At 46.4% G+C, this 25712-nt stretch overlaps 2 protein-coding genes across 2 annotated transcripts in view; both read left to right on the top strand.

The window, feature by feature from the left end:
* Window positions 1–24144, top strand: part of HEG1 (heart development protein with EGF like domains 1) — an 88471-nt gene extending 64327 nt beyond the window's left edge. The window contains exons 14-18 of the mRNA XM_055316015.1: window positions 416–458; window positions 962–999; window positions 13943–14030; window positions 16339–16513; window positions 19013–24144. Coding sequence (XP_055171990.1) covers window positions 416–458; window positions 962–999; window positions 13943–14030; window positions 16339–16513; window positions 19013–19162 — 494 coding nt within the window. The 3' untranslated portion in view covers window positions 19163–24144. The remainder of the gene's footprint in view (window positions 1–415; window positions 459–961; window positions 1000–13942; window positions 14031–16338; window positions 16514–19012) is intronic.
* The window catches only part of MUC13 (mucin 13, cell surface associated), a 58850-nt gene continuing 52457 nt past the window's right edge, over window positions 19320–25712 (top strand). The window contains exons 1-2 of the mRNA XM_055316016.1: window positions 19320–19491; window positions 19709–19769. Of these exons, the coding sequence (XP_055171991.1) occupies window positions 19320–19491; window positions 19709–19769 (233 nt within the window). The remainder of the gene's footprint in view (window positions 19492–19708; window positions 19770–25712) is intronic.

The following is a 25712-nucleotide window of genomic DNA, read 5'->3' on the forward strand; positions in this document are numbered from 1 at the left end:
ATGGCAAACTGAGAGCCACTCATAGGTTTAAGACAATTTTGTGATAAAATTAATTAAGAGTTGAGCTGACAGGTTATAGATAATTCTTTTTTTTTTTTTTAAGATTTTATTTATTCATGAGAGACACAGAGAAAGAGAGAGGCAGAGACACAGGCAGAGGGAGAAGCAGGCTCCATGCAGGGAGCCCGATGCGAGACTGGATCCCAATCCCGGGTCTCCAGGTTCACGCCCTGAGCTGAAGGCGGCGCTAAACCGCTGAGCCACCCAGGGATCCCCCGGTTATAGATAATTCTAAAGCTATTTGTAAACTTCTGGTTCTAGAAGATTCTTGTGGACTTTAAAGCGGCTGGTATCTAATAACTGTCAGTTTGGGCCAACCTGGATCATATTCATGGATTTTCCTTTTCTCTTTTAGCATGCGAAGATGGATATAGGCTTGAAAATGAAACATGTATGAGGTAGGCTCATTTATTCTGATGAATTTGAACTTATTTAGAAGTTACTTGGGTTTGCAACAACATGGACGAAACTAGAGGGTGTTTGCTAAGTGAAATAAGTCAATCAGAGAAAGACAAATATCATATGATTTCACTCATGTGTGGAATGTAAGAAACAAAACAGAGGATCCACAGGGGAAGGAAGAAAAAATAAAATAGGATGAAAAAGAGAGGGAGGCAAGCCATGAGAGACTCTTAACTCTAGGAAACAACTGAGGGTAGCTGGAGGGGTGGTGGGTGGGGGGATGGCATAACTGGCTGATGGGCAGTAAGGAGGGCACATGATGGAATGAGCACAGGGTGTCATATGCAACTGATAAATCACTAAACTCTACCTCTGAAACTAAAATAAATTAATTAAAATAAATCTTTAATAAGTAAGTTACTTGGGTAGATTGCCTCAGTTATATCTTTTGACTTTTAAAATTAATTCTCGTTCTTTTGTTGTTGTTGTTGACTTGCAGTTGCCCATTTGGGCTTGGTGGTCTCAACTGTGGAAACCGTGAGTATGCAGAAATAAGGGGGTGGCAGGGCAAAGCCCTGGTATGGGTGTCGGTGCACAAGACTTGGGTCTCTACCCCTTTCCCTCACTTTTCAGCTCCTGGGCTGGGAGGTATGGGGAAAGCAAAGCGCTCTCCAGTACATTCCTAAACAGCCCTGACTGTGGGGTGTTAATACAAGAAATTAGGTAGGGGGCGGGGAGGGAGGGAGCAAGCATGCAGCAAAGTAGAAGAGCCTCCTGAGTCCTTCTTGGATGGATGGAAGTAGAGATTTTGGAAGACTTTGACTGGCAGGTGTGGAGGGAGAAGGAATCCAGGCAGCAAGAACATCTTCAAGGTCTGGGGGCAGCCTGGGTCGGTGGGGTTCCAGGGACAGTGTGTGTGGGGTGGCTGAGGACAGGGGGAGAAGAAGACGGAGTGGAGGGTTAGTTTGGCAGAGTACATGGGGACCAAGCTGTTGAGGTGTCTGATGGGCAGCCTGAGACTTTAGACTCTAATCTGTATCCATTGTGGAAGCAGCAGGAGTCCCAGAGCAGCACAGCCGCTGATGAAGAGAATCAGGTCAGGCTGCAGGATGGAGGGTGGCTTCAGTCCCTTGAGAAAAGCAGTTGTGACTCATTCAAGATCACTTTCACTGACATCTTCTGATATCAAGAGCTGAGAAATTAAAAAAAAAAAAAAGCTGAGAAATTATGGAACGAAATTCTGGGATCTAGGATATAATGGGAATAATAACATTCAGTACTTTATTTTAGGATAAGTTTGACCCTCATCCTATAGATGAGTGTGTCAACAGTCCATATTCGAAGTTCACTGGACCAAAGGTAGACGTGGTCTTATTTAACACGTGTAAAAGTGCCAGTTCCTGTTCCCTGGGAATATCCCTGGCAGTTCATGTCTTCACTGGTATTTTCTTTGCTCATAAAGCTTTCCGTTAGGAAGTTTCCTTATTGTACTTTCTTTGAGCAGAAATTTAAAAATTAACCAAATAAAACAATAAAGTAAAAAACTTAGAGACTTAACTGCCATAAAGCTATGTCGACATGGCCAGCATGGAGCCACTTTCAGGCTAGAGTCTGGAGACTTGGAATTGCATATCCATCTAGGATGACTGGCGATTTGGGGCATCGGCTTTATCCTGACTGCAAACTAGCAAGAGGTTACAGTGGACAGCCTAAGAGAAAGACTCAGGAAGCACTTCTAGAAGCAGATATATTTAGAGCCCTATAGAACAGAGGAAGGAGCTCACAGAATTAATGTCTGGGTTTGTTTTTTTTTAAGTGGGAAGCTGGGGCCACTGAGCAGTAGATAACCCTATCTTATTTAGTAATCCCTAACGACACTATCGTTCCATAAAAGCACATAAGCACAGATATTCATCCTGATGGACCCAAGTCGACACCAAATGGTGGCCCATGCTATTATGAATTGGTTTTTACTCACAAAGCATCTCACACACGAAATGCGTGGAGGTTTTCCTCACACCAAGTGATTCTGACATTTTTCCAGAATTCGTGCCAGACATCGCAGGTTAAGGTCTCAGCGTCCCAGGATTGCCCCCACCTCAGACAGTCCCAAGTCTAGGCCTCTGGAACTTCTCACCAGCCTGAATCCAAGGTTCCCATGACCCCCTCCTCAGGTGCACTATTTGCTAGAACAGCTTCCAGAGCCTACAGATACAGAGGAGTCGGATCACATGTGCAAGAAACTTAATATTACCAGTTGATTATAAAGGATACACAGGAACAGCCACATGGAGGAGATGCATGGGCTGATATAGGGCAGGTGATCAAAGCTTCCAGGCTTTCCCAGGTGCACCACCTTCCCCGCACCTTTATGTGTCCACCAACCCAGAATTTCTCTGAACTACATTGTTTAGGATTTTTAGGGGGGCGAGGTTCCATTACAGAGTATGGATTTATGAAATCATTGGTCATTGACCATTGGAGGTTGGAGGTGGGGCTGAAATTTCCAACCCTCTGATGGCTTCCTGTGGCAACCAGCCCCATCCTCAGAGTTATTTCATTAGCATAAGCTGAGGTGTGGTTGCAAGAGGCACCTTATGAATAAGAAAAGATGTCACTGTCCCCTCTTTCACTCAAATTCCAAGGATTTGGGGCACCTGGGTGGCTCAGTGGCTGAGCCTCTATCTTTGACTCAGGTTATGATCCCCTGGGTCCTGGGATTGAGTTCTGCATCAGGCTCCCTCTGGGGAGCCTGCTTCTCCCTCTGCCTGTGTCTCTGCCTCTCTCTGTGTGTCTCTGATGAATAAATAAAAATAAAATATTTAAAAAGAGAGAGAGAAATTTCAAGGATTTTAGGAGCTCCTATGTTAAGAACCAGGAGGGAAGACCAAATCGATACTTCTTACCGTATCACAACATCACAGAGGTGTACTCAGTTTAACAAGAGGAGGAAGTTATCAAAGGTTAGGCTTTTTAAAAATTAAAAAGTAGTCAAAATTATTTTTATTTTTTTATTTTTTAAATTATTTTTAAATATCAGTGCTTGGGATCCCTGGGTGGCACAGTGGTTTGGCGCCTGTCTTTGGCCCGGGGCGCGATCCTGGAGACTCGGGATCGAATCCCACGTCAGGCTCCCGGTGCATGGAGCCTGCTTCTCCCTCTGCCTGTGTCTCTGCCTCTCTCTCTCTCTCTCTCTGACTGTCATAAATAAATAAAAATAAAAAAATAAAAAATAAATAAATATCAGTGCTTGAAACGGTAGCTTCAGGAGCTCCTCTCCACTTGCTAGAGGGAACTCCCTGACTCATGAAGCATTTAACAAAGCCAATTAGATCTTCAGACAAAACAAAAGGCAGGCTTTCATTGTTGGGTTTTCTTAAATTGGAGTAGGGTCGACACACAATGTTACATTAGTGTCAGGTGTATGACATCGTGATTTGACAAGTCCGTGCAGTATGCTGTGCTCACCACATGTGTAGCGACCATCTGTCACCATGCAGCGCTATCACACGACCACGGACTACGTTCCCTATGCAGGACCTTTTAGTTCTTTTTTTTTTTTTAAGATTTTATTTATTCATGAGAGACACAGGCAGAGGGAGAAGCAGGCTCCCTGCAGGGAGCCCAGTGCAGAACTCGATCCCAGGACCCCGGGATCACAGCCTGAACCGAAGGCAGGTGCTCACCCACTGAGCCACCCAGGGGGCCCAGGACCTCTTATTTCTGTGACTTATCCATTCCATAACTGGAAGCCTCAGGATTTTTTTTTTTTTTTGAGATTTGGCTTAATGTAAAACAGTATGGAAAGCGGTGTATGTCCTTTGCTAAAAAAAAAAAAAAAATCACTACTTAGGCAAGCTTTTCACCTGGGTTCAGGATCTTTTAATTCTTATGTTCAGGAAGGAATCTGTGCGTCACAGGGGCTGCCTGGGATACGTACGGATTTGCCTCATTGGCTTTCTGGTGTGCATCTCACTTCTTAACGCCAGCACTGAGCCGTAGAGCACTCTGAAATGGATCCCAGGACGGAGTAGCCTGCACCCAAAAATAGAAGAAAGCCTAGAACTTTCTATGTAGAAAGAGGAGGCCGAAATCAGGCAAGACGTTCAAGATATTTGAGAGCTGTTCACCCAATGCGAGGACACTACTGCAAAATGGTCAAGTTTTTTGAAAGGGGATTTTAGAGCTGAGTCGTGATTGCACCACAAGCCTGCACACCTTAGTCTGAAACCTTGTAAGTGTTAGAAACAGAGAGGCTCAGATGATGCCATGGAAAGTGGCTTCAGAATTTGAGGGAGGGAGGGAGGAGGGCCCAAGGCACGGGAGCGTTGAATCCCAGGTGCAAGCACCCTATTGGAAGAGGAGCCCCTCAGGTGGCAGAGAGGGAGCGGACAGGTGGGAGTGCGGAGACGTGGGAGCCCCGGGGCTGAGCCAGGGAGCAGGAGGTGGGCGATGCCCGCTGCCAAGTCCTCCTGGCGCCTCCTTGTCCTGACAGGCCTCCCCAGAGCCAGTGCTTCAGACCTCCTCGAGTCAAACAGCTCCCTAAATAGGCTGTACCAGAAAAGGCTTCGATTTCTTGGTGGATGGAAGCGTGAACCGTGGAGGAAGAATGGATCTAGGGGATCCCATAAAGGGTTGAGGGAAAGGAAGGGAGCTGCAGGGCGTTGCTCTAAGTGGCATCTAGTGATCTTTTTCAGAGTTCATCAAATACTAGGTATCTGCAGGTGATTTACCCCTGTATCCATCCATTGACTCTTCTCTAAGTTCCTGCGTTCCCCGCACCCCACTCTTCTTGTTTGTGTTTGTGGACTCCTGGCCCGGGCCAGGATTTCTCTCTGATCCTGAGACTTTTCTTCCTTCCCCTTTCACCTAAATTGTCATCATCATGTCCAGCAGAGGGCAGGCTGCCGTCCGGATGGCTCTGTCCCAGCCACCTTGGGTTGGTGACTTTGGGTAGCTCCTCCATGGTGTGTTGACGTCACCGCATGATTTTGCACCTGTTTTAGTGTTGCAAGGCAGTGAATAGTGGCTGATAATAAATAGCACCTGCCCTCGGGGTTGGTTAAGGAATGGGGAACACCTGAATTTCACCCCCTCCCCGGTGATGCCGCCCTGTGCAGTCTGTGGCTTGTCACTCAGTGTTTTGTGTCAAACAACAGGGCTCTCACCACAGTCACTTCTGTTATCGCCACCAGTGACAGTCAGTGCCTTCCCGGGGTGAGGGCTGAGGCTGTATTCTCTGCAGGCGAGAATTGCTTCTTCTCTATGCAGACTTCTTGGGGACAAAGGCCCTACCCAAGTCCCATGAGGTGGAGAGCCCGGCTCCGTTTGGCCAAGCCACAGTCTCGAGAGTCCCTCTCTCCTACACTCCTGGGAGTCATCCCGTTCCATGATATTCTGAGTTTAGGCACAAGCCATGGCCTGCCTTTCTAAAAGTTTCTGTTAGCTTTCTAGTTGCGTGCAGATTCCATTCCTTGTTCTTTCAAGCTGGAGAGGTCAGGACAAGCCCTTCTCACAAGCTCTTCGGTCTCAGAGGTAGGAGGTTGCACGGGCCCAAGTGGACTCCCGTGGGCACCTGGCAAGGCCAGCCACCTGCACCCCTGCACCCACCCTCCAGCTCACGTCTGCACCTCTCCCTGCGCTTCTTTTTATTTTCCTTCCACATCAAACGTGTCTGTTTTTTGTGTCTGTTTATTCCACAGACCCAAGCAAGTTGGCCTTCTACCCCCTGGCTTCCCCTGGCTGCTCGCCTTTTCTCAGGCGTGCATTTCCTCCTTTGCTTGGCTTTTACATCAGCTCGCCTTACATGTAGCACATCCTCTAGGTTTGCTTCCCCTCTTTTCTCTCTTTAGAATAATTAATGTTGTTTTCTTATAAAATAACACATACCCATTAATTTTCCTTTTTTTTAAAGATTTTATTTGTTTATGAGAGACACAGAGAGAGAGAGAGAGGCAGAGGCACAGGGAGAAGCAGGCTCCACACAGGGAGCCCAACATGGGACTCGATCCCGGGTCTCCAGGATCGTGCCCCAGACTAAAGGAGGTGCTAAACCGGGGATCCCTGGGTGGCGCAGAGGTTTGGCGCCTGCCTTTGGCCCAGGGCACGATCCTGGAGACCCGGGATCGAATCCCACATTGGGCTCCCGGTGCATGGAGCCTGCTTCTCCCTCTGCCTGTGTCTCTGCCTCTCTCTCTCTCTCTCTCTCTCTCTCTGTAGCTATCATAAATAAATTAAAAAAAAAAAAAAAAAGGAGGTGCTAAACCGCTGAGCCACTGGGGCTGCCCTAATTTTCCTTTTTATTTTTTATTTTATTTATTTTTTATTTTTTTAATTTATTTTTTTTTAATTTTCCTTTTTAAACTCAAGTAAGTTAGAAATAGATATAAGTTGAAGGGGAAGAAGGAAATTGCAGTAAGTAGTCTCCTCACCCATTAAGCAGACGTGGGCGTCTTCCCCAGCCACAAAGCGTGGCCCAGGCACCAGTAGCGCCGGCTTCACCTCCACTCCAGACCTACAGAATCAGAATCTGAATTTTAACCAGATGCCTTGATTTGATCAATATGCAGATTTGTATGCATGTTAAAATCTGAGAAGCACTGGTTTTACATATCTTTCCAGAATATTTATGTATCTCTCTAACAGAATATACTCTTTTGTAACCTGCTTTTAAACCTAGTGGCTGCACAATATTTTTATTTATATAATTTTATAAGGTCACTTTCTGCAACTATGATATTCTGCTCTGCAGATGTACCATTCCCCTCTTACTACCTTTTTAATTTCTTTTTTAATATTCTCATCTTCCAAGCCATTTTTCTATTTTGTGGTTCTTGTCACTTTGTGATTCCAGAACTCTCATAATTTTCTTAGATCACTTTTGTCTGGCTGCAGACGTTTTTACCCATCTCTCTTAGTATGTCTGTAAAATGCCTTGTTGTAGGGCATTCTCTCCATTCAGAGGTCCTGTGTTTCCCCCAGCACAGACCCTTCCCCACCAGACTCCTAGCATGGCCAGCAAGGATTTAGAGCCTGTTTTCCCCACATATGGTCCTCTTCCTTGGCTTCCAATGAAACTAGAATGTTCACCTTAAGGGTCTTCGACATTGTCTTCCCTCCCATCCCACCATCTGGTGGCAGGATGTTTAGTCTATGGTTACACTGGGCTTTAAAAAGATTTATACCAGTGTGTGGCAGGAGTCAGTCACTCATCATAAACATCCAAGATGACAGCGTTAAACCGCTTAGGAGGAAAAAAAGATAATTGTCCAGAAGTCAGCTGCAAACCTCATTCACTTTGAAGCCAACATCTCACGCAGTCTTGACCCACCTTGCTCAGTGTCAGAATGGAAAGGAAGCAGGGCTTGGGAGAGGGGAACACTGCTCTGAATCCATCCACTTGTAGGTATGGCCTCATACAGCCTACAGATGTGAGAAAGATACATTTCAAAAGGCATAGAGAAGGAAAAATGCTGTGAATGGAGATTCTAAAGGAAAGCTGATTCAAGGGGAATGGAAAAAGATTTAAAAGACAAAATTCTAACTATGCATTACTTTATTTTTTTTAAATTTTTATTTATTTATGATAGAGAGAGAGAGGCAGAGAGATAAGCAGAGGGAGAAGCAGGCTCCATGCACCGGGAGCCCGACGTGGGATTCAATCCCGGGTCTCCAGGATCGCGCCCTGGGTCAAAGGCAGGCGCCAAACCACTGCGCCACCCAGGAATCCCAATTTTTTTTTACTTTATTTTTTTTTAATTTTTATTTATTTATGATAGTAACTATGCATTACTAATGAGCTCAGTGGGGGGGGGGAATATGGGGAGAAATGAATGAATTTTAAAATAAAACTGATGAGGGGTGCCAGGATGGCTCAGTCCATTAAGCATCCGACTCTTGATCTCAGCTCAGGTCTTGTTCTCAAGGGGATGAGTTCAAGCCTCAAGTTGGGCTCCGTGCTGGGCATGGAGCCTACTTAAAAAAAAAAAAAAAAAATTAAATTAAATTAATGTGGCCACCTAGAAAGGTCTGTTCAAGGGTTCTAAAACAAGATGTATTGATTCGTTCATTTCTGATGTGTGTTTTTCCCACACCACCAAGCAGTTAACTCACTTCTGACACTTCTGATCTACCTGAAGACAGCATCAGATCCCACAGGTTAAGGGCTCAGTCCCACAAGATTGTCTTCCTTCCTTCATCAGATGCAACTGCAAGTCCAGGTGCCTATTACCTGTGCTTCTGACCAGCCATATAGATCAGTGGTCCCTATGATACCCGGCCGGGGTTGGATTCATTTTCTCCAGGGGCTCACAGAACTGAAAATAAATAGTTTATTCACTAGATCACTGGTTTATTATAAAAGAATGTAACTCAGGATGAACAGACAGAAGAGGTTCATAGGGCAAGGCCTGGGGGGAGAAGGGTGTGGAGCTTCCATGCTCTTTCCCAGAAAGCCATGCTCCCCAGCTCTCTACATGTTTACCCATGTGGAAGCTCTGCGAACTCTGTCCCTTTGGGTTTTTATGGAGGTTTCTTTATGTCAGCACGATTGACTAACTCATCAGCCGTTGGTGAAGTCAACCTCCAGCCTCTGTCCCTTCTCCAGAGGATGAGGGTAGGGACTGAAAGTTCTAACCCTCTAATCACCAGGTCTGTTCTCTAGGCTCCCAGCCCCCCTCAGGTGCTTCCCCAGAATCACCTCATTAATATAACAAAAGACATTCCAAGAGTTTTAAGAGCTCTGTACCAGGGAGGGGGGCAAGCCCAAATATATGATTTCTCATTATAAATCACAGTAACACAGTTGGCTAAGGTCCTTCTGGAGTAAATAAGCCTCACTGGCTTAAGCAACAAAAGACAGTTTATTGGAAGGATCCTGGGGTGTGTCATGGAATTCCAGCATCAGAAGGAATAAGAATCAGGGAATTGTGGGGAACCACAGCAGCCAGAGGTTGGGGTATGCTCTTCAGAGTACACAGTAACCTGACTCCATCTTCATCTCTCATCTTCACACTTTGCTGTGTGTGTCTGTGTACAGGCTTTTCCTCTTTCCCAGACAATGTGACACGGAGTATGTGTCACTGGCTCAGCCATTTTGAAAGAAAATGGCTCATTTTTTAGGAGCGCTCTCTCGTTCTCTCTCTCTCTCTCTTGCTCTCTCTCTCATTCTCATTCTCTCCCTCTCTTTACCAAATTGAGATTCCTGGGAAGAAACTGACTGATCCAGTTTGGATCCATACCAGTTAGCTGTAGCCAGGGTTGGTGCTGCACATACAAGCCTGACCCACTACAACCACCCCCGGCCAGAACCTCCACATAATGGGGGTGAATGTTCCCAGAGAGGGGTTGGCTATGCAGACAGTCTGTTCCTAGTTTCCATCCCAAATGAGCATGTAAGCAAGGACTAACGTAGCTTATAGGAAAAGACCAAGGCCCACAGTGAGCTCCCAACAGCAATGACAGCAGCAGCAACCTATGACCAAATCACAAAAAGAATAAAGAAAAGATAAAGACTGTGAAATATCAACAAATGACAAAGAGAAAGTAAGATTAAGAATTCCAGGTTCAGGGATCCCTGGGTGGCGCAGTGGTTTGGCGCCTGCCTTTGGCCCGGGGCGCGATCTTGGAGACCCGGGATCGAATCCCACGTCGGGCTCCCGGTGGAGCCTGCTTCTCCCTCTGCCTGTGTCTCTGCCTCTCTCTCTCTCACTGTGTGCCTATCATAAATAAATTTAAAAAATTAAAAAAAATAATAAAGCTTTAAAAAAAAAAAAAGAATTCCAGGTTCATCATTCTGGAGAATCTCTTCAAACCAGAAAGTATAGGATGGACAAGCCTGGGATGACACTCCCTGCCTTCTGTCTCACCCTAATAAGAGCGCCCATAAGACTGTAAACATTATAGGTGACGTTGATTTAAATGTCGTGCACTTGTGATCTTTATGTGGCCTCATAATAAATCCAAAGTCAGTCCTAAGTTCAAAAGATCACTTGTAGTTTATGAACTTACTTGATAGCAGATAAGAAGAAAAAAAAAATCTCTGGGTCATCTTGTCTAGAAGCTGATTACAAGTCCCCAGTAATAAGACCTAATTGCCAAAGAGCATCAAACATATTCTAAAAAATTATATATATATGTATAAAATAAATTACACGTGTGTATACGTATATACACAATTTCTATCTAGATTGAGAGGATGTTTGTGTGTGTGTGTGTGTGAGCATATGAGTAACATCTTGTGTGTGTGTGTGTGAGCATATGAGTAACATCTTGGAAGTATAGGAAAATGCAAAGGAGAAAATAGAAATTAGCCATAATTTCCCAAGGCGGCATCAACTTCTGTGACCGTTTTGATAGATCCCCTCCTGGCCATTTATGCTCAAGTGTGTGAGGTTTTCTGGCTTTCAGGACAGTGTGCTTCCCTCTCCTGTGCAATCAATGTCAGGTCTGCAGGCTGGTAGCACCAGGCCCCAGAAGCTCGCCAGAGATACCACCTGTCTGCCCAGCCCCAGCCCAGCCCCACAGAGTGCAATCTCTGAGGCCGGGGACCAGGCATCTGTATTTCCCTAAGCCCTCTGGGTGAGTCAAATGCACAGGAAAAGCTTGAGAAATGCTGGTCTCTACCAGTGCTACCCAAAGTGTGCCCTATGAACTGGTCCTGGGTTAGGACAGGATTAATACAAAACTAGAGAGTGAGCGCGTGAGAATGTTTTTGTTAATCGGATGTGGCGGGGACATCCAAGCCTGAGACCCTTAAAAAAGAAAGCTGTATTTCATTTTGTATATTTGGTCTACAATAGGACTCTGTAAAATATGGAAAAAGGGAAATTCATGATCGTTGGTGCCTGTAGGGAAAGATGAGAATTGCAAATGACGGTGTATTTTCTGTATTTGAAAACAATACCCACGAGCACCAACAAAGAAAAACTGGTCCTTGGTTGCAGGTAGTTTGAGAAGCATTGGCCTACTCCGTCTGTGCGTCTCTCTAAACAAAACTGCTTGTTCCAGGGACGCCTGGGTGGGTGCCTCTGTTGGTTAAGCCTCTGACTCTTGATTTTGGCTCAGATCCTGATCCCAGGGTCGCGGGATCCAGCCTCCACCCCCTGACTCCCCACTGGGGCAGAGAAGGGGAGTCTGCTTCTCTCTTTCTCCCTCTCCCCCTCCCCCATACACACGCACGCATGCTCTCTCTCAGTAAATAATTTTTTTTTCTTTTTTTTCTTTTTTTTTTTTTTAAATTTTTATTTTATTTATGATAGTCACAGAGAGAGAGAGAGAGAGAGAGAGAGAGAGAGAGAGGCAGAGACACAAGCAGGCTCCATGCACCAGGAGCCCGACGTGGGATTTGATCCAGGGTCTCCAGGATCGCGCCCTGGGCCAAAGGCAGGCGCTAAACCGCTGCGCCACCCAGGGATCCCCAATAAATTTTTTTTTCTAAGATTTTTTATTTATTCATGACAGACATAGGGAGAGAGAGAGGCAGAGACACAGGAAGAAGAAGAAGAAGCAGGCTCCGTGCAGGGAGCCCGACATGGGACTTGATCCCGGGTCTCCAGGAATCACACCCTGGGCCAAAGGCAGGTGCTAAACCGCTGAGCCACCCAGGGATCCTCAATAAATCTTAAAAAAAAAAACCTTCCTGTTCCAAAGAGGACTCCGCCACAACTGCAGCCACTTGCAAGGGTCACTTCTAAACTGAGTGTCTGCTTGTTTTGCTGGAGGTGGGATAATTTGAACTTGGTGTAGGGGGATAAGCAGGAGTAGACTTCAGTCTTTCAGTAGGAACAACGGAAGCCAGTGTAGAATTTTAAAGCCGAGAAATGACATGATCAGACTTGATTTTTCAAAGGAGTGGGCAAGACGGGGCACAGGCAGTGAGTTGGGAGGTGGCCGCAGTTGCCTAGTCAAGAGTTGATGGCGGTTTAGGGTGGTGTTGGTGGGGACAAAGAAGAGTCAATAGATTCAACAGATTTTGTTAAAAGTGAAACTTGAGTACATGTGTCAGGAGGTGAGGGCGAGAGAGTTACCTCATTCCATGGCTTGGCTTTGTTTCCTGTATGTCTTAATACTGATGGTTTTTCAAGATAATCAGGTTTCTGTGCTATTTAAATAAATGACACATAAATGGTTGGATAACTTCTATTTGCTTTTATCACACAGTCTGCTTGCGGGCAGCTCTGTGCATTTACCTGTGACTTTACCTGAATACCTAGAGATCATGGTTCCAGTTATAATTTACTATAGAAAATCTGATTATTGGCCCTTTTTGAAAATCCTGAGCCTTACATCCCAAGAACAAATTTTAATTATATTTCCACAACAACAAAATCAATCTGAATACTTAGTAGACCTTGTTGAAAAAATAGCATTTTGCCAGAAATACACAGTTATAAAACCAGTTAGTTGAAATTGTAATATTGGTCATTATATATGACATGTGTGTGCTTATGAATGACTGCTACTATCTGGTAGTTAAATTCAATTTTAAGATCTACTATATCACCATCCATTCAACAAACATAGAAACAATTAACACCAAAGGGTGGGAAGTAGCCAAGAAATGATTTCTCTGTTTTCTCCATTGCTTTCTTGAAAAACAACTTTCCTGGTGGCATAATTTACACATAATAAACGTACCCATCTTAAGAGAGGGGGATAAAAAGTGGGAAGATTCAAATCCTAGAAGATGGAACAGTTCTTAAAACCAAACAGATTTTTTGAAAGCTTCATGCAATCCTTTAGTTTTCTCTTTTTTACTGTGCATTGATGCACATGACCTTGGGGCTGGTATGCAGGTGGAATTTTGGATCCACCCCCATTCTGGGAGTGGCTGAGAAAGGAGAAGTCGTCTTCAAACAGTGTAGGCAGGGGAGGAAAATAGTTTTCCCTCTATCCTTCTAGAACTGTACCTACCCCCCCCCCCATAAAAGACAGATGGACAGGAGAGAAACCGAACAATTGTAATTACATAGCACACATGGGAGCCCCACAAAAAACATGACTCAAAGGGAGCCCGATATTTGAGGCTTATGCAGGCTTCTGAGCTAAGGAAAGGGCTGGGTGCGAGGGCTGCCAAGAGCAGTGGGAAGCCACCTGGAGAAGGTGAGAGGAGGAACTGTTTGGTAAACAGAGTCTGCCCTGCCCAAACCGCAGGCTCTCAGGTGAAAAAGGTGATCTCTGGTCCTAGGTGCTCGCTTGGTAAAGCCCCTTTTCTCATGTAAATCTCCCTTACAAGGGAGTAACAAGGGTTACTCCTTCCGTTTATGGAGCTTCTCCAGAGTCACAATTTCTCAAAAATAATCAGTTCAAAGTTATGAGCGTGCCAAAGAGGATTATTTGGGGCGGCCTATCCTGCCATCCACCAACAGAGCAAATGCCTGAGCTAGCCTGGGGGCTGGGGAGGGGGACTGTTCTTTTGTATTCATTTATTTATTCATCACCTCTTACTTGCCCACTTTTCTCCTTTTTTAAACCTGTTTAGCCTATCAGCTGATCACCGTGGTGATCGCAGCAGCAGGAGGAGGGCTTCTACTTATTCTGGGCATCGCACTGATTGTCACCTGCTGCCGGTGAGTGCAATGTGCCCGGGGTTCACATTCTAATTCTCTTGGCCTCTGCTAAGCAAGGTTTACTCTTTTAGAGAATGTTTGGGGTTGTTTACAGTATGAAATCATCCTGTATGACTGAACCATTAAAAAAAAAAAGAGAGAAAGGGAAATTCATGATAGATAGTGGCATCGAGAAAGGACAGCAAATGGGACTCTGTTTCCTTTACTGAAAAAAGAACATCCCAAAGTACAAGCGACAAAAAAGTGCTAAATTGGACGTCATCAAAATGAAAAACTCCTGTGCTTCAAAGAACCCTATCAAGAAAGTGAAAACACAACCCAGGGAACAGGAGAAAGTATTTGAAAACCATGTGTTTAATAAGAGACTTTGTTTGGAATATATAAAGAACGCTTACAACTCGATCATAAAAAAGCAACCTCATTTAAAAGTGGGCAAAGAACTTGAATAGACATTTCATGAAAGGAGAAGAATAAACGACCAGGAGGCACGTGAAAGGATGCTCTGCGTAGTTAGCCATCAGGGAAATGCAAACAGAATTGAATCAATGGTGGGATGTGAGATGCCACTTACACTCAAGACTCGGGTGCCCAGGGCTGGTGGGTGGGGGTGGGAATTGGGGAGTAATGGCTAAGGGGTAAGAGGTTCCTTTTTAGGTTGACAAAACTGTTGTAAAAATGGACTGTGATGGTGGTTGCACACGTCTGAATATACTAAAACGTACTTTAAATGGGCAAATTTAGAAACAAAGGTGAAGGGGTTAGCTGAGCTACCTGGCAGTAAACAAGCTGCAGAAGGCTCATGGTGTGGCTCTGGCTTCTTGGAAGCGGGTGCAACTGGGTTTCTACCGGAAGAGGAAGAGAAAGAAGACACCCGTCCCCTTTCTCTGGTGATTGTCTGGTCAGATAAGGGACAATTATGACTTTTGATTTAGATGATTATAAATGGCAGGAATTTTTCTGACGTAACAGATGGAGGGAACCTACCAAAATAGCAAGTTATCTCTTTGGCCATTGATAGGAAGGGCGTCCGTCGTAAGATATCTTTCACCTCCCGTAAGGCCACAGAGAGCAATTTGCCCTAACTGCCCATCTGGGAATGCAGACTTCGTGGTACTGCTTTTGCCTGTCGTTTGCAGAGTTGCCACCAAATCATCAAAGACAAACTATGAGTGGAAACAAAATCCTGGGTATGAGACTAGGAGCTAGAGGGATTAAACCTCAAGGGGACGTAAGCCTCCTAGTTGCCAAGTGTCCGATAACCAGGTAGTGTGAGGGCCTGGAGAAGGAGCCCGTGACTTTGGGCTTCACCGGGAAGGTAGTCGTGAATTAGCAAGTCATTGTTTGAGACCGGACGCCCCACCCGCCTGGGAGCAGCACAGTGGCAGGTCTGTTCTTGAACTCACAAGAAGGGCCAACGCCTAAGCCATATGCTGGACATTTGGTTTTATGACCCTTAGTCATTTTGTGCCTTCCCAGAAAGATTATTTATAGGAAAGTGAGGTAAGAAGGAAGAAACTTCCTTACCCAGGGCAGATATAACTAAAAACAACTGATCCTAGCCCATCCCATAGAAAAACCACACATACTTCAACCATCTCCTGCTAGTGAACCCTCGCAGATAGCGAGCTTGTCCTGGGCTTTCCCTGACCTGCTGAAATAAGAATATATACGTGGGTAGTATAAACAGGTGGAAATTTTTGCAAATGAAACAGCCTGGTTTTATGGTCTGTGAAGTTGCTTCACATGGCTGGCGAGGCAGGAGGCCTGAACTCTAATCCCAGCTTGGCTAGCAGCAAAATGTGACCTGGGCAACGAATCTCATCTTTTTTGCAAAGCCAGAGCTGTCCCATCCCCAGAGCTCCTCTTTTAGTAAATCTCGGTGAGACCTACAAGTTTCCACATACGTTCTGATGCTCAAGCAGGTTTAGAACCATTGGGTTCAAGAATCCTAAAGGCCCTCTGGCTCCAGCGTTCTGGGGATTTATGACTCTCATTTCCCTGGCTGTCCCCACGATGCAGCGACCTCTGTCCCCTGGAAAAGACTGCTTCACTATGGCTGTGTTTATCCTGTCAATGGTAACCTGGCCCTTCCAGCCAGAAGATTTTTTTTTTTTTGCATTTAATTGCATTTTTACTTGTTTTAGGCTAAATATAACAAGAATACCGTTTTCCAGCAGGTGTTTACAAAAGAATGTAATGGCAGCTTTCTGTCTAATTTACCTTCTAAAATAATAAAATGTGCTCTCATAGATATCATTTCTTTACAGAACTTATTCATTTAAACAGTCAACTATTTTTTGTTCCACAGAAAGAGTAAAAATGACATAAGCAAACTCATCTTCAAAAGTGGGGATTTCCAAATGTCCCCATATGCTGAGTACCCCAAAAACCCTCGCTCACAAGAATGGGGCCGAGAAGCCATTGAAATGCATGAGAACGGAAGCACCAAAAACCTCCTCCAGATGACGGATGTGTATTACTCGGTGCGTATTATCCCCGTGTCCAGGGCAACCCAGCCTCCAATTCCCCCTGACAAGTATAGGGGTCGTGTTTTGTGGTAAAATAAAGATACTTCAGCTGGTTCAGGGTTAAAGAGAATGCTGGCATGAGCCACTTATTTACATAATTTAATATTTGATTTACTTACAACATATTTGCATGGTATTTGTTAGTTTTGACATCAAGATAATGCAGGGTATTTCCACCTAGCACGTTACTTTTAGAGTTGTCGCAATGACCCTTCTCGTGACCGAATTTAAGTTTTAAGAATGGAAACTGAAAGACCGAGAAGAATTTAGTGGCATTTAGCCTGCGGCCCTTGCATTTTTTTGTCTTGTCTGCCATGCTTTACCATCTGCCTGTGGTTAGGTAGTTAAATCCTGGGGGATTGGATGGGGCACCCAGGTGGCTCAGTGGTCGAGCGTCTGCCTTAGGCTCAGGTCATGATCCCAGGATCCCGTACCACATGGTACTGGGATCCAGTACCACATCAGGTTCCCCTGCAGGGAGCCTGCTCCCCCCTCTGCCTGTGTCTCTGCTTCTCTCTCTGTGTCCCTCATGAATAAATAAAATCTTAAAAAAAAAAAAAAGCTGTGGGATTGGAAAGAGGTGTACAGAGAACAATTCAGTGTCATCATCCTCAGCCAACGCTTCTCAGAGGCTCAGAAGAGTGTTCACTCAGTAGGCCTTCAGTGGTTGGCTTTGTCCATCATTTGGGAAGAGGGTAGACCACCTGAAACCCTGGCTCCTGTCCCACATCGAATAACCCATGTGCAGTCCAGTTCATTCCACATCACACGGCCCACACAAATGGGGCTTCCTGAGCTGAAAGCCAACAGATGTCGGCGACCTCTCATGGTTGTGGACCCAGTTGAGGTGGTAATAAACCTGAAACCTTGCCACGTGGGGACTTAATAGCACTGTGACCAAGTCCCAACTTCTCCAGTTGCTATGGGGACTAGCCCCGAGCGTTCAGACTTTGGATGGGAGGGGTTCATGCTAGGGAAGCTATTGTTCCAATAAACCCTTTGAAAAAGAAGAACAAAAAGAAATAAGGGAAAGATAAACATAGATGCAAACTCAGCGCTGGTTTAAGGGTTCCCCATCCATGTCTCCACACAAGTGCTTTGTCGTCTTCTCTGTCGGGGAAGCCCTTCTACTGTAACCGCAGCCAGGGGTCTGCAGGCCTCTGCTGCCCAAGCAGGGGGCTTACCCAGTGTGCCCCCGCTCTCGCACCTGGTGCTGGGCACCTCACCCGAGCGTGTCAAGGTCACACACGGACAGACAGACCTGTAGCGTCTGAGGACCAACCCCACTGCATTTCCATGGACTTAGCTAAAGAGTTGCCTTCAACAGATGTAATCAAGAACTTAGGGGATCCCCGGGTGGCTCGGCCCAGGGCGTGGTCCTGGAGTCCCCATCGGGCTCCCTGCATGGAGCCTGCTTCTCCTTCTGCCTGTGTCTCTGCCTCTCTCTCTCTCTCTCTGTCTCTCAGGAATAAATAAATAAAATCTTAAAAAAAAAAAAAAAAAAAGAAAGGAACTTAAACTCCCATCTTCATTTCAGAAAGGGGCAGAGCAGTCCACAGCAGAGCCTGCGCTTTCTGGCCCAAAGCTGTCCCCTGAGAAGCTGTCCCTCACAGTGGCCTCAGGTGTCCTTTGGGCACTCCTAGGAGTCACGTTCATAATGCTGTCTCCAGTGTCTTATTTTGACCAGGCCAGCCTTTTCTCCCAGTGGTCCTCATGGAGAGTCTCCTCAAAGTAGCCAAGTCATTCCCTGCGAGCTGCTTTTGCACATCAGGTAGTCGTGATGCGCTTCGCTGGGACTATGACCTTGCAAAAGTCAGCTCCCCATTCCTGGCAGGGACATGTGTTCTGCTAAATGCCAGAGAGGATCTAAAGCTATCGGGCTCCACAGAAAAAAAGACACTTTTTTCCCTTACAGTGAAGATAATAATCAGGTAATAATCTTGATAATTATGATAATTAGCCCAGGTGTTTTCCTATGTTGTTCTAAAATTGCTGGGCCACTCTTGATAGTTTTTTTAAAATCTCCTTTTAAAGTACAAGTAAAGGGAGCACCCGGGTGGCTCAGGGGTTGAGCATCTGCCTTCAGCCCCAGGCGTGATCCTGGAGTCCCGGGATCGAGTCCCACGTCGGGCTCCAAGCATGGAGCCTGCTTCTCCCTCTGCCTGTGCCTCTGCCTCTCTCTGTGTCTCTCATGAGTCAATAAATAAAATCTTTAAAACTAAATAGAATAGAATAAGAGCAAAGGTACCCCAGGCTCCACGAAGAGAGGGCCTGGTAGGTCCTGACCTCTAGATCAGACCCTGCTCTGCTATGTTAAGCTGCCTCCATCTAGGTTTATTAAAACGTAGCATTTTTTTCTTTCGTTTTTTGTTTTCATTTCAAAAAAAAAAAAACCCATAAACTTAAATCCATGGATAATAAATTGACTTTTCCTCTTTTCTCTCTGGCCACCAGCCCACAAGTGTAAGGAATCCTGAACTTGAACGAAATGGACTGTACCCGGCCTACACTGGACTGCCGGGGTCCCGGCACTCGTGCATTTTCCCCGGACAGTATAACCCGTCTTTCATCAGTGATGAGAGCAGGAGAAGAGACTACTTCTAAGTGCCGAAGCGCCAGGGAGGGCCCACCCCTCTGAGCAAGTTGCAGGACCTCGAGGCTCAGAGGACGGTGCCCCAGGAGGGAGCGGGGCACCCTGGCTGCTGCTGGGCCTCGCGGAGCCCCCCTGGGGCGCAAGCAGGCAGTGGGACAGGTGTGAGGGATGCGGCCGCAGTGGAAGGGGCAGCCGGAGCCGCGACGCGCAACGGAGGGCTGCCCGCCGGGCACCTTCGCCCTTACTGTGAACGTGAACGTGGGCCGGTCCCGGGAGTCTCCTGGGCACTGCAGCTGCCTCCGGCCCCCACCCGAGGGCCGCGTCTTGGCCAGGGCACGGCGTCCGGCACCTTCGCCAGGACCCAGTCTTCCCTTAGTTTGCACTTTAGTAAATTGGGTAGGGAGGTCTCTGTTTTTGGATTTTTTTCCAAGACTGTTCCAAAAAGAAGGCCTCTTTTCCTTAGACACTTCCGTAGGCCTCAATTTGGTGATTAATTTACAGCAAAATACCGGCCCTTTGGTTGTTTTCTTGCCCTGTATCTACATGCTAACCAACAGATGATGATGATGATGATGATGATGATGATGAGCATACCACTAAGGCTTGGAGATGCTGCAGGTGAGCATACAGTATCTTAGTAGGGCTCTAGGTCTTTGCAGTTTCCAAGCCACCCCTCAAACTGAGGAAATGTGCGAAGCATAGCACACACTGCATTTTTTTTAGCCAAGGTGACACATTTATTTAAGATTGTTTTCTCCCTCCCCAGTTAAATCTCACTTTTCCTAATAAGTCTGCATCAGGGCAAAACAGGTTGCATTTGGTTTTCATTGGAGGCCTCGCGGCGCCGGGTGCAGGCCCTGGCAGGAGGGTGGCAGGCCGCGGGGCGCCCCTCGTGCCCGGGGCCCTCCCGGGGACTCCGACGTCCACGTCGAGGTGGAAGCTGCTGGCACGTGTCGCAGAACCGGCCGCCGACTGAGGGGCAAGTGCACCAGGTTCCTGAGGAGGCCCCGGGAGCTTGGACCGAGCCGCGGCCCGTGAGTCTGCTTCCCTTCCCCGGGCAACTTTTTTGCCCCTGTCTGTCCTGGATCTTGTCCACGTAGCGTAGACTTTACACTGTAAACTCGGTGTAAACGTCTGACCAGCTGCCCAGAGCTGTTTATTCATTGAAGAAATAGCTTCTTTCCTCTCATGCAGTCCTTGCCCGTCTTCATACTACTGCCCGGGTCCCTCAGACACACGATCATTTGAGTCAGCTTCGGGGGACTGAAGACTTCGGGCCAGTTAAGGAGTTGAGAGGTTGCCTTTGGGAAGGAGATGCCACATGTCTTATTTATTGCGCCTGTGACCTGGGTCGTGTAGGGGAGCGGGGGGCGTCCCTGGTGCACGGGGTCTTTAAGCGCTACTTGTGGAACTGTGATCATTCTCCTGTGCTTTGGAAACATGCCGCTTTGGGATAGAGAACACGGTGGCAAAAGACTGTTCCACCCTGAAGCTTGGAGCTCAGCAGCACCCACATTTCTGGAAGCGGTGCAGCCTTTGGGACAGTTCTGTCCTGGGCATGGGTGTTTCTTCCGAGTTCCCTTATCTCTTTAGAATGTGTCTCATCCTTACTGTTCTGTAATCCTCATCCTAAGAGTTTTAAGTGTCAACCTCTGTGTCCCATGGTCTCCACGAGCCACCGTTCCCCTGCTGCAGCAGGTACACGAATCAGGTGTGATACTTCGTAGTCATTACCTGGGACTCCTCGCCTGAGATACACGTTCTGTTTTTGTCAGTGGTCGCCAGCCGACAGTGTCAGAGCATCACCTTTCTGAAATCTTGGGGCTTGCGTGTCGCTGGGGAAGCCAACAGCCTGTGTGCCTCCCCGTCTCCCATCTCCGGAGAGCTCCGAGCTCCTGCCCTCCGCTCAGCTGGCCCCAGCGGGAAGGGGTGGGGGGCGCTATCCCCGGGCATACTTAGCTGAAGGTGTCAGGTGATGTCACAGCTGATAAATCATCTCCTGTGTCAGGACCAGAAGCTATAAGCTACACAAAATGAAGTGTTCTGTCTCAAAAGCATTCTTGAGAAGAACCCCAAAGTCCAGAAAAGAGCGTCCTGTGAGTTCCAAGAATGCTTTCCTGTGAGGTTTTGTGCACACCAAGTGGATTAAGAATGTTGCTTTTCCTTTACTGTGAAAAAGGGGGCCCCCTACAATGTTAGGTTCAAATGTATCTCATTTCTAAGAGGCCGTGGCGTTGGGGAGAGGCTATGTCAAGAGCATGAGGGTCTGAGAAGGCACGACAGCAGCTTCACGTCCGCGGGGCTTCCCGCCTCCTGCAGGGCCGGCAGGGCTGGCAGCAGATGACCAGCAGGCCAGCAGCTCTCGGCTCCGGCACAGGTGCCCGGCGTCAGCCCCTGCACCTGCGATGTGTGATGCGTGATGCGTGTGCACAGAAAGGCCACGGCCCCGCCTCACTGGGGCCCCACCATAGGGACACTTGCCTGCTCATGAGGCTTAAACCTCTGGAGGGACGGGCGGGGTCCGGTGGGAGCCACGTGTCCTGGAGCAGACCCCAGACTGCACGGGGACTCTCAGAGCAGGACAAGGGTCACCTCCAGCCTCCTGGCAGCTGAGCGTTTTATTTAAACTCCCCAGGGCCCTGTTTCTCCTGTCTTTTCCTCTCTGCCCCATGAGCCGGCCCAGGGCCCTGGAGACAATTGAAGCCCCCCTGTCACAACCAGGATCTCCAGCGTCCCCACCATGACCGGGCTCTGTGCAACGTCCTCGGCCTCCCCACAGCCTTGCGAGGCGTGCATCCGAGCGTCCGTGTCTTACCCGTGTGAACTTGCAGAGAGGATACGTATCTGCCTTAGCGAGCCAGGGTTCAAGCCCTTTGCCCAGCCTTGCCCTCCTGGGGAAGGCCTCGCCATCCAAATGCACCTTCAGTGTCAAAGAGGGCATGAGAGACGGGCTTAAATATACTTTAAAAAAAACAAAACAAAACCCTAATATTAGTAAGCATCACCAGAACTAATGACATGAAATGCATAATAAAATAAAATAAAATAAAATTTGAAAAGTCGAATCCTTTTTGAAAAAGTCCTTTGGGGTTCATCGCATATATTTCTTGGACACGTGAGGTCATCTTTAAGAAAATAGCGGCTGGCTGTGTTTAGCAAGAGTGTACTAGTACGTGGCTTTGGGTGTACGAAGGGTGAGGTGATGGCCTGGCTTTGGGCAAGTGCAGCCTGCCTTAGAGGCGCCTCTGACGGCTGCTTTGCCTGGTTCCGGCAGTAAGGCGGTGGCTCCCACGTACAGGAAGCATATTTTTGTGAACGTGATCAGAGTCGTGAACGCATTCAGTTGGGTGTCTTAAATGCTGACAAATCTTCCTCTTTTGATGAAAAACTTATTTTCAGAAGCAGCTAAGTCATTTGGAGCCAAATTTGTTGAATGGGTAGTGAGATCAAGCTGGCTGCTTGCATTTGATGTGATAGACAAAGATGTGACCCTTGGGTTCTCGAAGAGGTCATTCTTAAAGGTGGCCCGGGCTGAAGGGCAGCGTCTCTGCAGTACAAGGGCTGGACGGCCGTCCAAAAAGATGTTTTTGAAGGATGGTATTTATTCAGATGTGGAAGTTCCCAGAGCAGGCACGTCTGGATCATCCCTCATGTGTGGCCTTGTGGGGTCTCCACGAAGCCCTCTTGCCCACTGGCCACGTGCCCGGGTGCCTGGTAACTCTGGGAACTTTCCCTGAAAAGCTAAGACTGAGCATTCTAGTTGCTCCTGGCTTAGTTTAGCCTACCGCACCCCAAAGTAGGGTTCTGACTGAGAGTTCTAAGGTATTTCCCCTGATTTCAAAACTAGAGCCCTTCTTTGGAGACAGGAAGAATGCAGATTTCAATATTTTACGATTTTCTGTCTTCTTTAATACTGCCCTTAAAGGACGCCTGGGTGGCTCAGTGGTTGAGCATCTGCCTTCGGCTCAGGTCATGATCCTGGGGTCCTGGGATCGAGTCCCACGTCGGGCTCCCTGCATGGAGCCTGCTTCTCCCTCTGCCTGTGTCTCTGCCTCTCTGTGTCTCTCATGAATAAATAAATAAAATTTTTAAAAATAAAATAAAACTGCCCTTAATACCAGAGATATTTTTTCTACATGAAGACTTGCAGGGCTTAAAAGGGACATGTCATTTCCTCCTTCTTGACAAAATATTATTCTGAGGTTCTCATGTGCGTTTTTGGAAACCAATATAATGTCATAGAGTTGTCTTTTGAGTATGTGTTCTTTTTATTTTTCTTTTCTGAAATCCCCAGAGAAGGAGACTGGTTAAAATCCTAGAAATATTAAAGTATTATATTTGTTAATTTGTTGTGCTAAAGTATCTTTTCAATAGTGTTATAATCCATCCTATTTGGTGTCAACTGCTCACAAAAAAGCCATTGAAACCGATGGGGACAATTAAGGTTTGTAAAGAGAGATCTTACACCAGCTTCGTCCCCTCTGCATTTTTTTAGGGGGACATTTCAAAGGATTTTTATAGTAGATTCTGGTTTTATCATATTTTCTTTGGACACGGAATGCAGGTGCATATTTCTTGCATAGGAAGGATGGGACTGGACAGGGGTGGGATGGAACCACTCTATCTGGGAAACTCACCCAGATTTCTGTATTACTTTTGCCTATTTCTTTAAAAAAAAAAAAAAAGGTCTTTCATCATGGGTTGCTGTGAGTTTTGTTAATGTTTGTGTTGCTGGATTTATGGTTAAATGAAGCATGTAGCTGGCATATGAACTTCTTGAGTTTTCACATTGTCCTGAATTTCTTTTTGCAAACCTTTATACCTTAGCCCCTGATTGATTGTGTTAAAAACATTATGAGAATGTTATTTAAAGTTGTATTATAATTGCCACCTCCACTAATTATTCAGTACTGTAGCAGCAAAGTATTATTTGTAAGAATTTGGTTATTTTTATACTTATATCTACTTTAAGTCTGGCGTTCTAGTCAGTAAATGATGCAATAAAATGAATATCATTTTCATTGTGTGTTTTTCTCATAATAACTAGCAAATCACACCAAAGTGCAGCAGGTTCGCTGTTCATGAGTTAACAGCGGAACCGTATAGTGAGCTTCAAATCACAAATACAGGGACTGGATCATTTCTGGATCCTCAGTGCCCAGCACGGTGAGGAAATACACTCTTGATGATGGATGGATGGACAGACACACAGACCTAAATGATAAAAAGCTGAATTTAGATAGAACACCTGCTTTTGTTTATTTTTCTTTCTGTGGACTGGAGAGCGTTAGGTGACCAATTCGGGTGCTCAGCATTTCCTCCTGCCTGCCCCCCACTGCCACCCCTGCTACCTCTCCACATCTCACAGGGGAAGGGGCAGTAAGCATCTCTGTACTCAGTGGCACAGGGAATCCGTCGAACTTTAAGGCAGTAGTGGGCCGTGAGCCTTACACTTCTGCCAGCCAGTGAATGTGGCTGCCTGACTGGATTGATGTTCATTAATTATTTGCTTCCTTCAGTACCATTTCTGACAGGGATGAGTGAGCCTCTTAGCTGCTTTATGACGGAAACCTTGATCACTGGGAGAGGCTAATCATGTCAGCTTGGTGCCTGGAGGTGACCTTTGGCACATTAGATCAGGGTTGCAATCCATCAGACGTCTCTGAATGGAGATGACCAGCAGCACTCTCCTCTCCTGACCCAGCTCCCCCCAACTCAGCTTTCCAACCCATCAGCGGAGACCTCAACAGCACCCAGGCATTAACCCCTTTCCTTTTCCTACTCACCTCAGCCAGACATCACAGCATTTCCAGACCCACTCACCCCTGGTATCTGTGTAGGACCTAAAAGTGGGTCTACTGCTATCTACGGACGGGCTGGCCAGATGCTTGTCCTACTTGTGCCTCTGATCGGGGAATGTTGTGCCTCTACCTGGGGATTTGATTTGCCAATAAGTAAAGAACTAAACAATATTTTTAGAGCCTTGGACTTAAAGGACTACATCCATGCACACCGACTGGTTCCAGTTGCTTGGGAAGTGACAAAAGCAAAGGAACATATGCCAGAGTCCTTCTGTTTTCTGAATGGCCAGAATAGCTCTAAATCCCCAGAACAGAGTTGTGGCATCAAGCAACCATCTGACACAGCAAGCCTGCACTTCAGAAAGATAGAAGAGAGATGCCAGGGGCACCTGGGTGGCTCAGTGAAGTGTCTCTTGATTTTGACTCAAGTCGTGATCTAAGGGTCATGAGATCGAATCCTGTGCTGGGTTCACGTTCAGGATGGAGTCTACTTAAAATTCTCTTTCCATCCACTACACAATCCCCACCTTCCACCCCACCCTCCACTCACTGCTTAAATAAATAAATAAATAAATAAATAAATAAATAAATAAATAAAATCTTTAAAAAAGAGTGATGCCGAAAATAAAGATATTTATTGATTTTTTTTTTATTGACCTCATAAAAACAGCACTATTGGAAGGTCTGGGCTCTGACCACCCGTACAAGACAGTCTCTAAATTTCATGGCCTTTTCTCCCAGATCATGATGTCGGGCTAAA

Source organism: Nyctereutes procyonoides, unplaced genomic scaffold (assembly GCF_905146905.1).
Source record: "Nyctereutes procyonoides isolate TBG_1078 unplaced genomic scaffold, NYPRO_anot_genome, whole genome shotgun sequence".
NCBI lineage: Eukaryota > Metazoa > Chordata > Mammalia > Carnivora > Canidae > Nyctereutes > Nyctereutes procyonoides.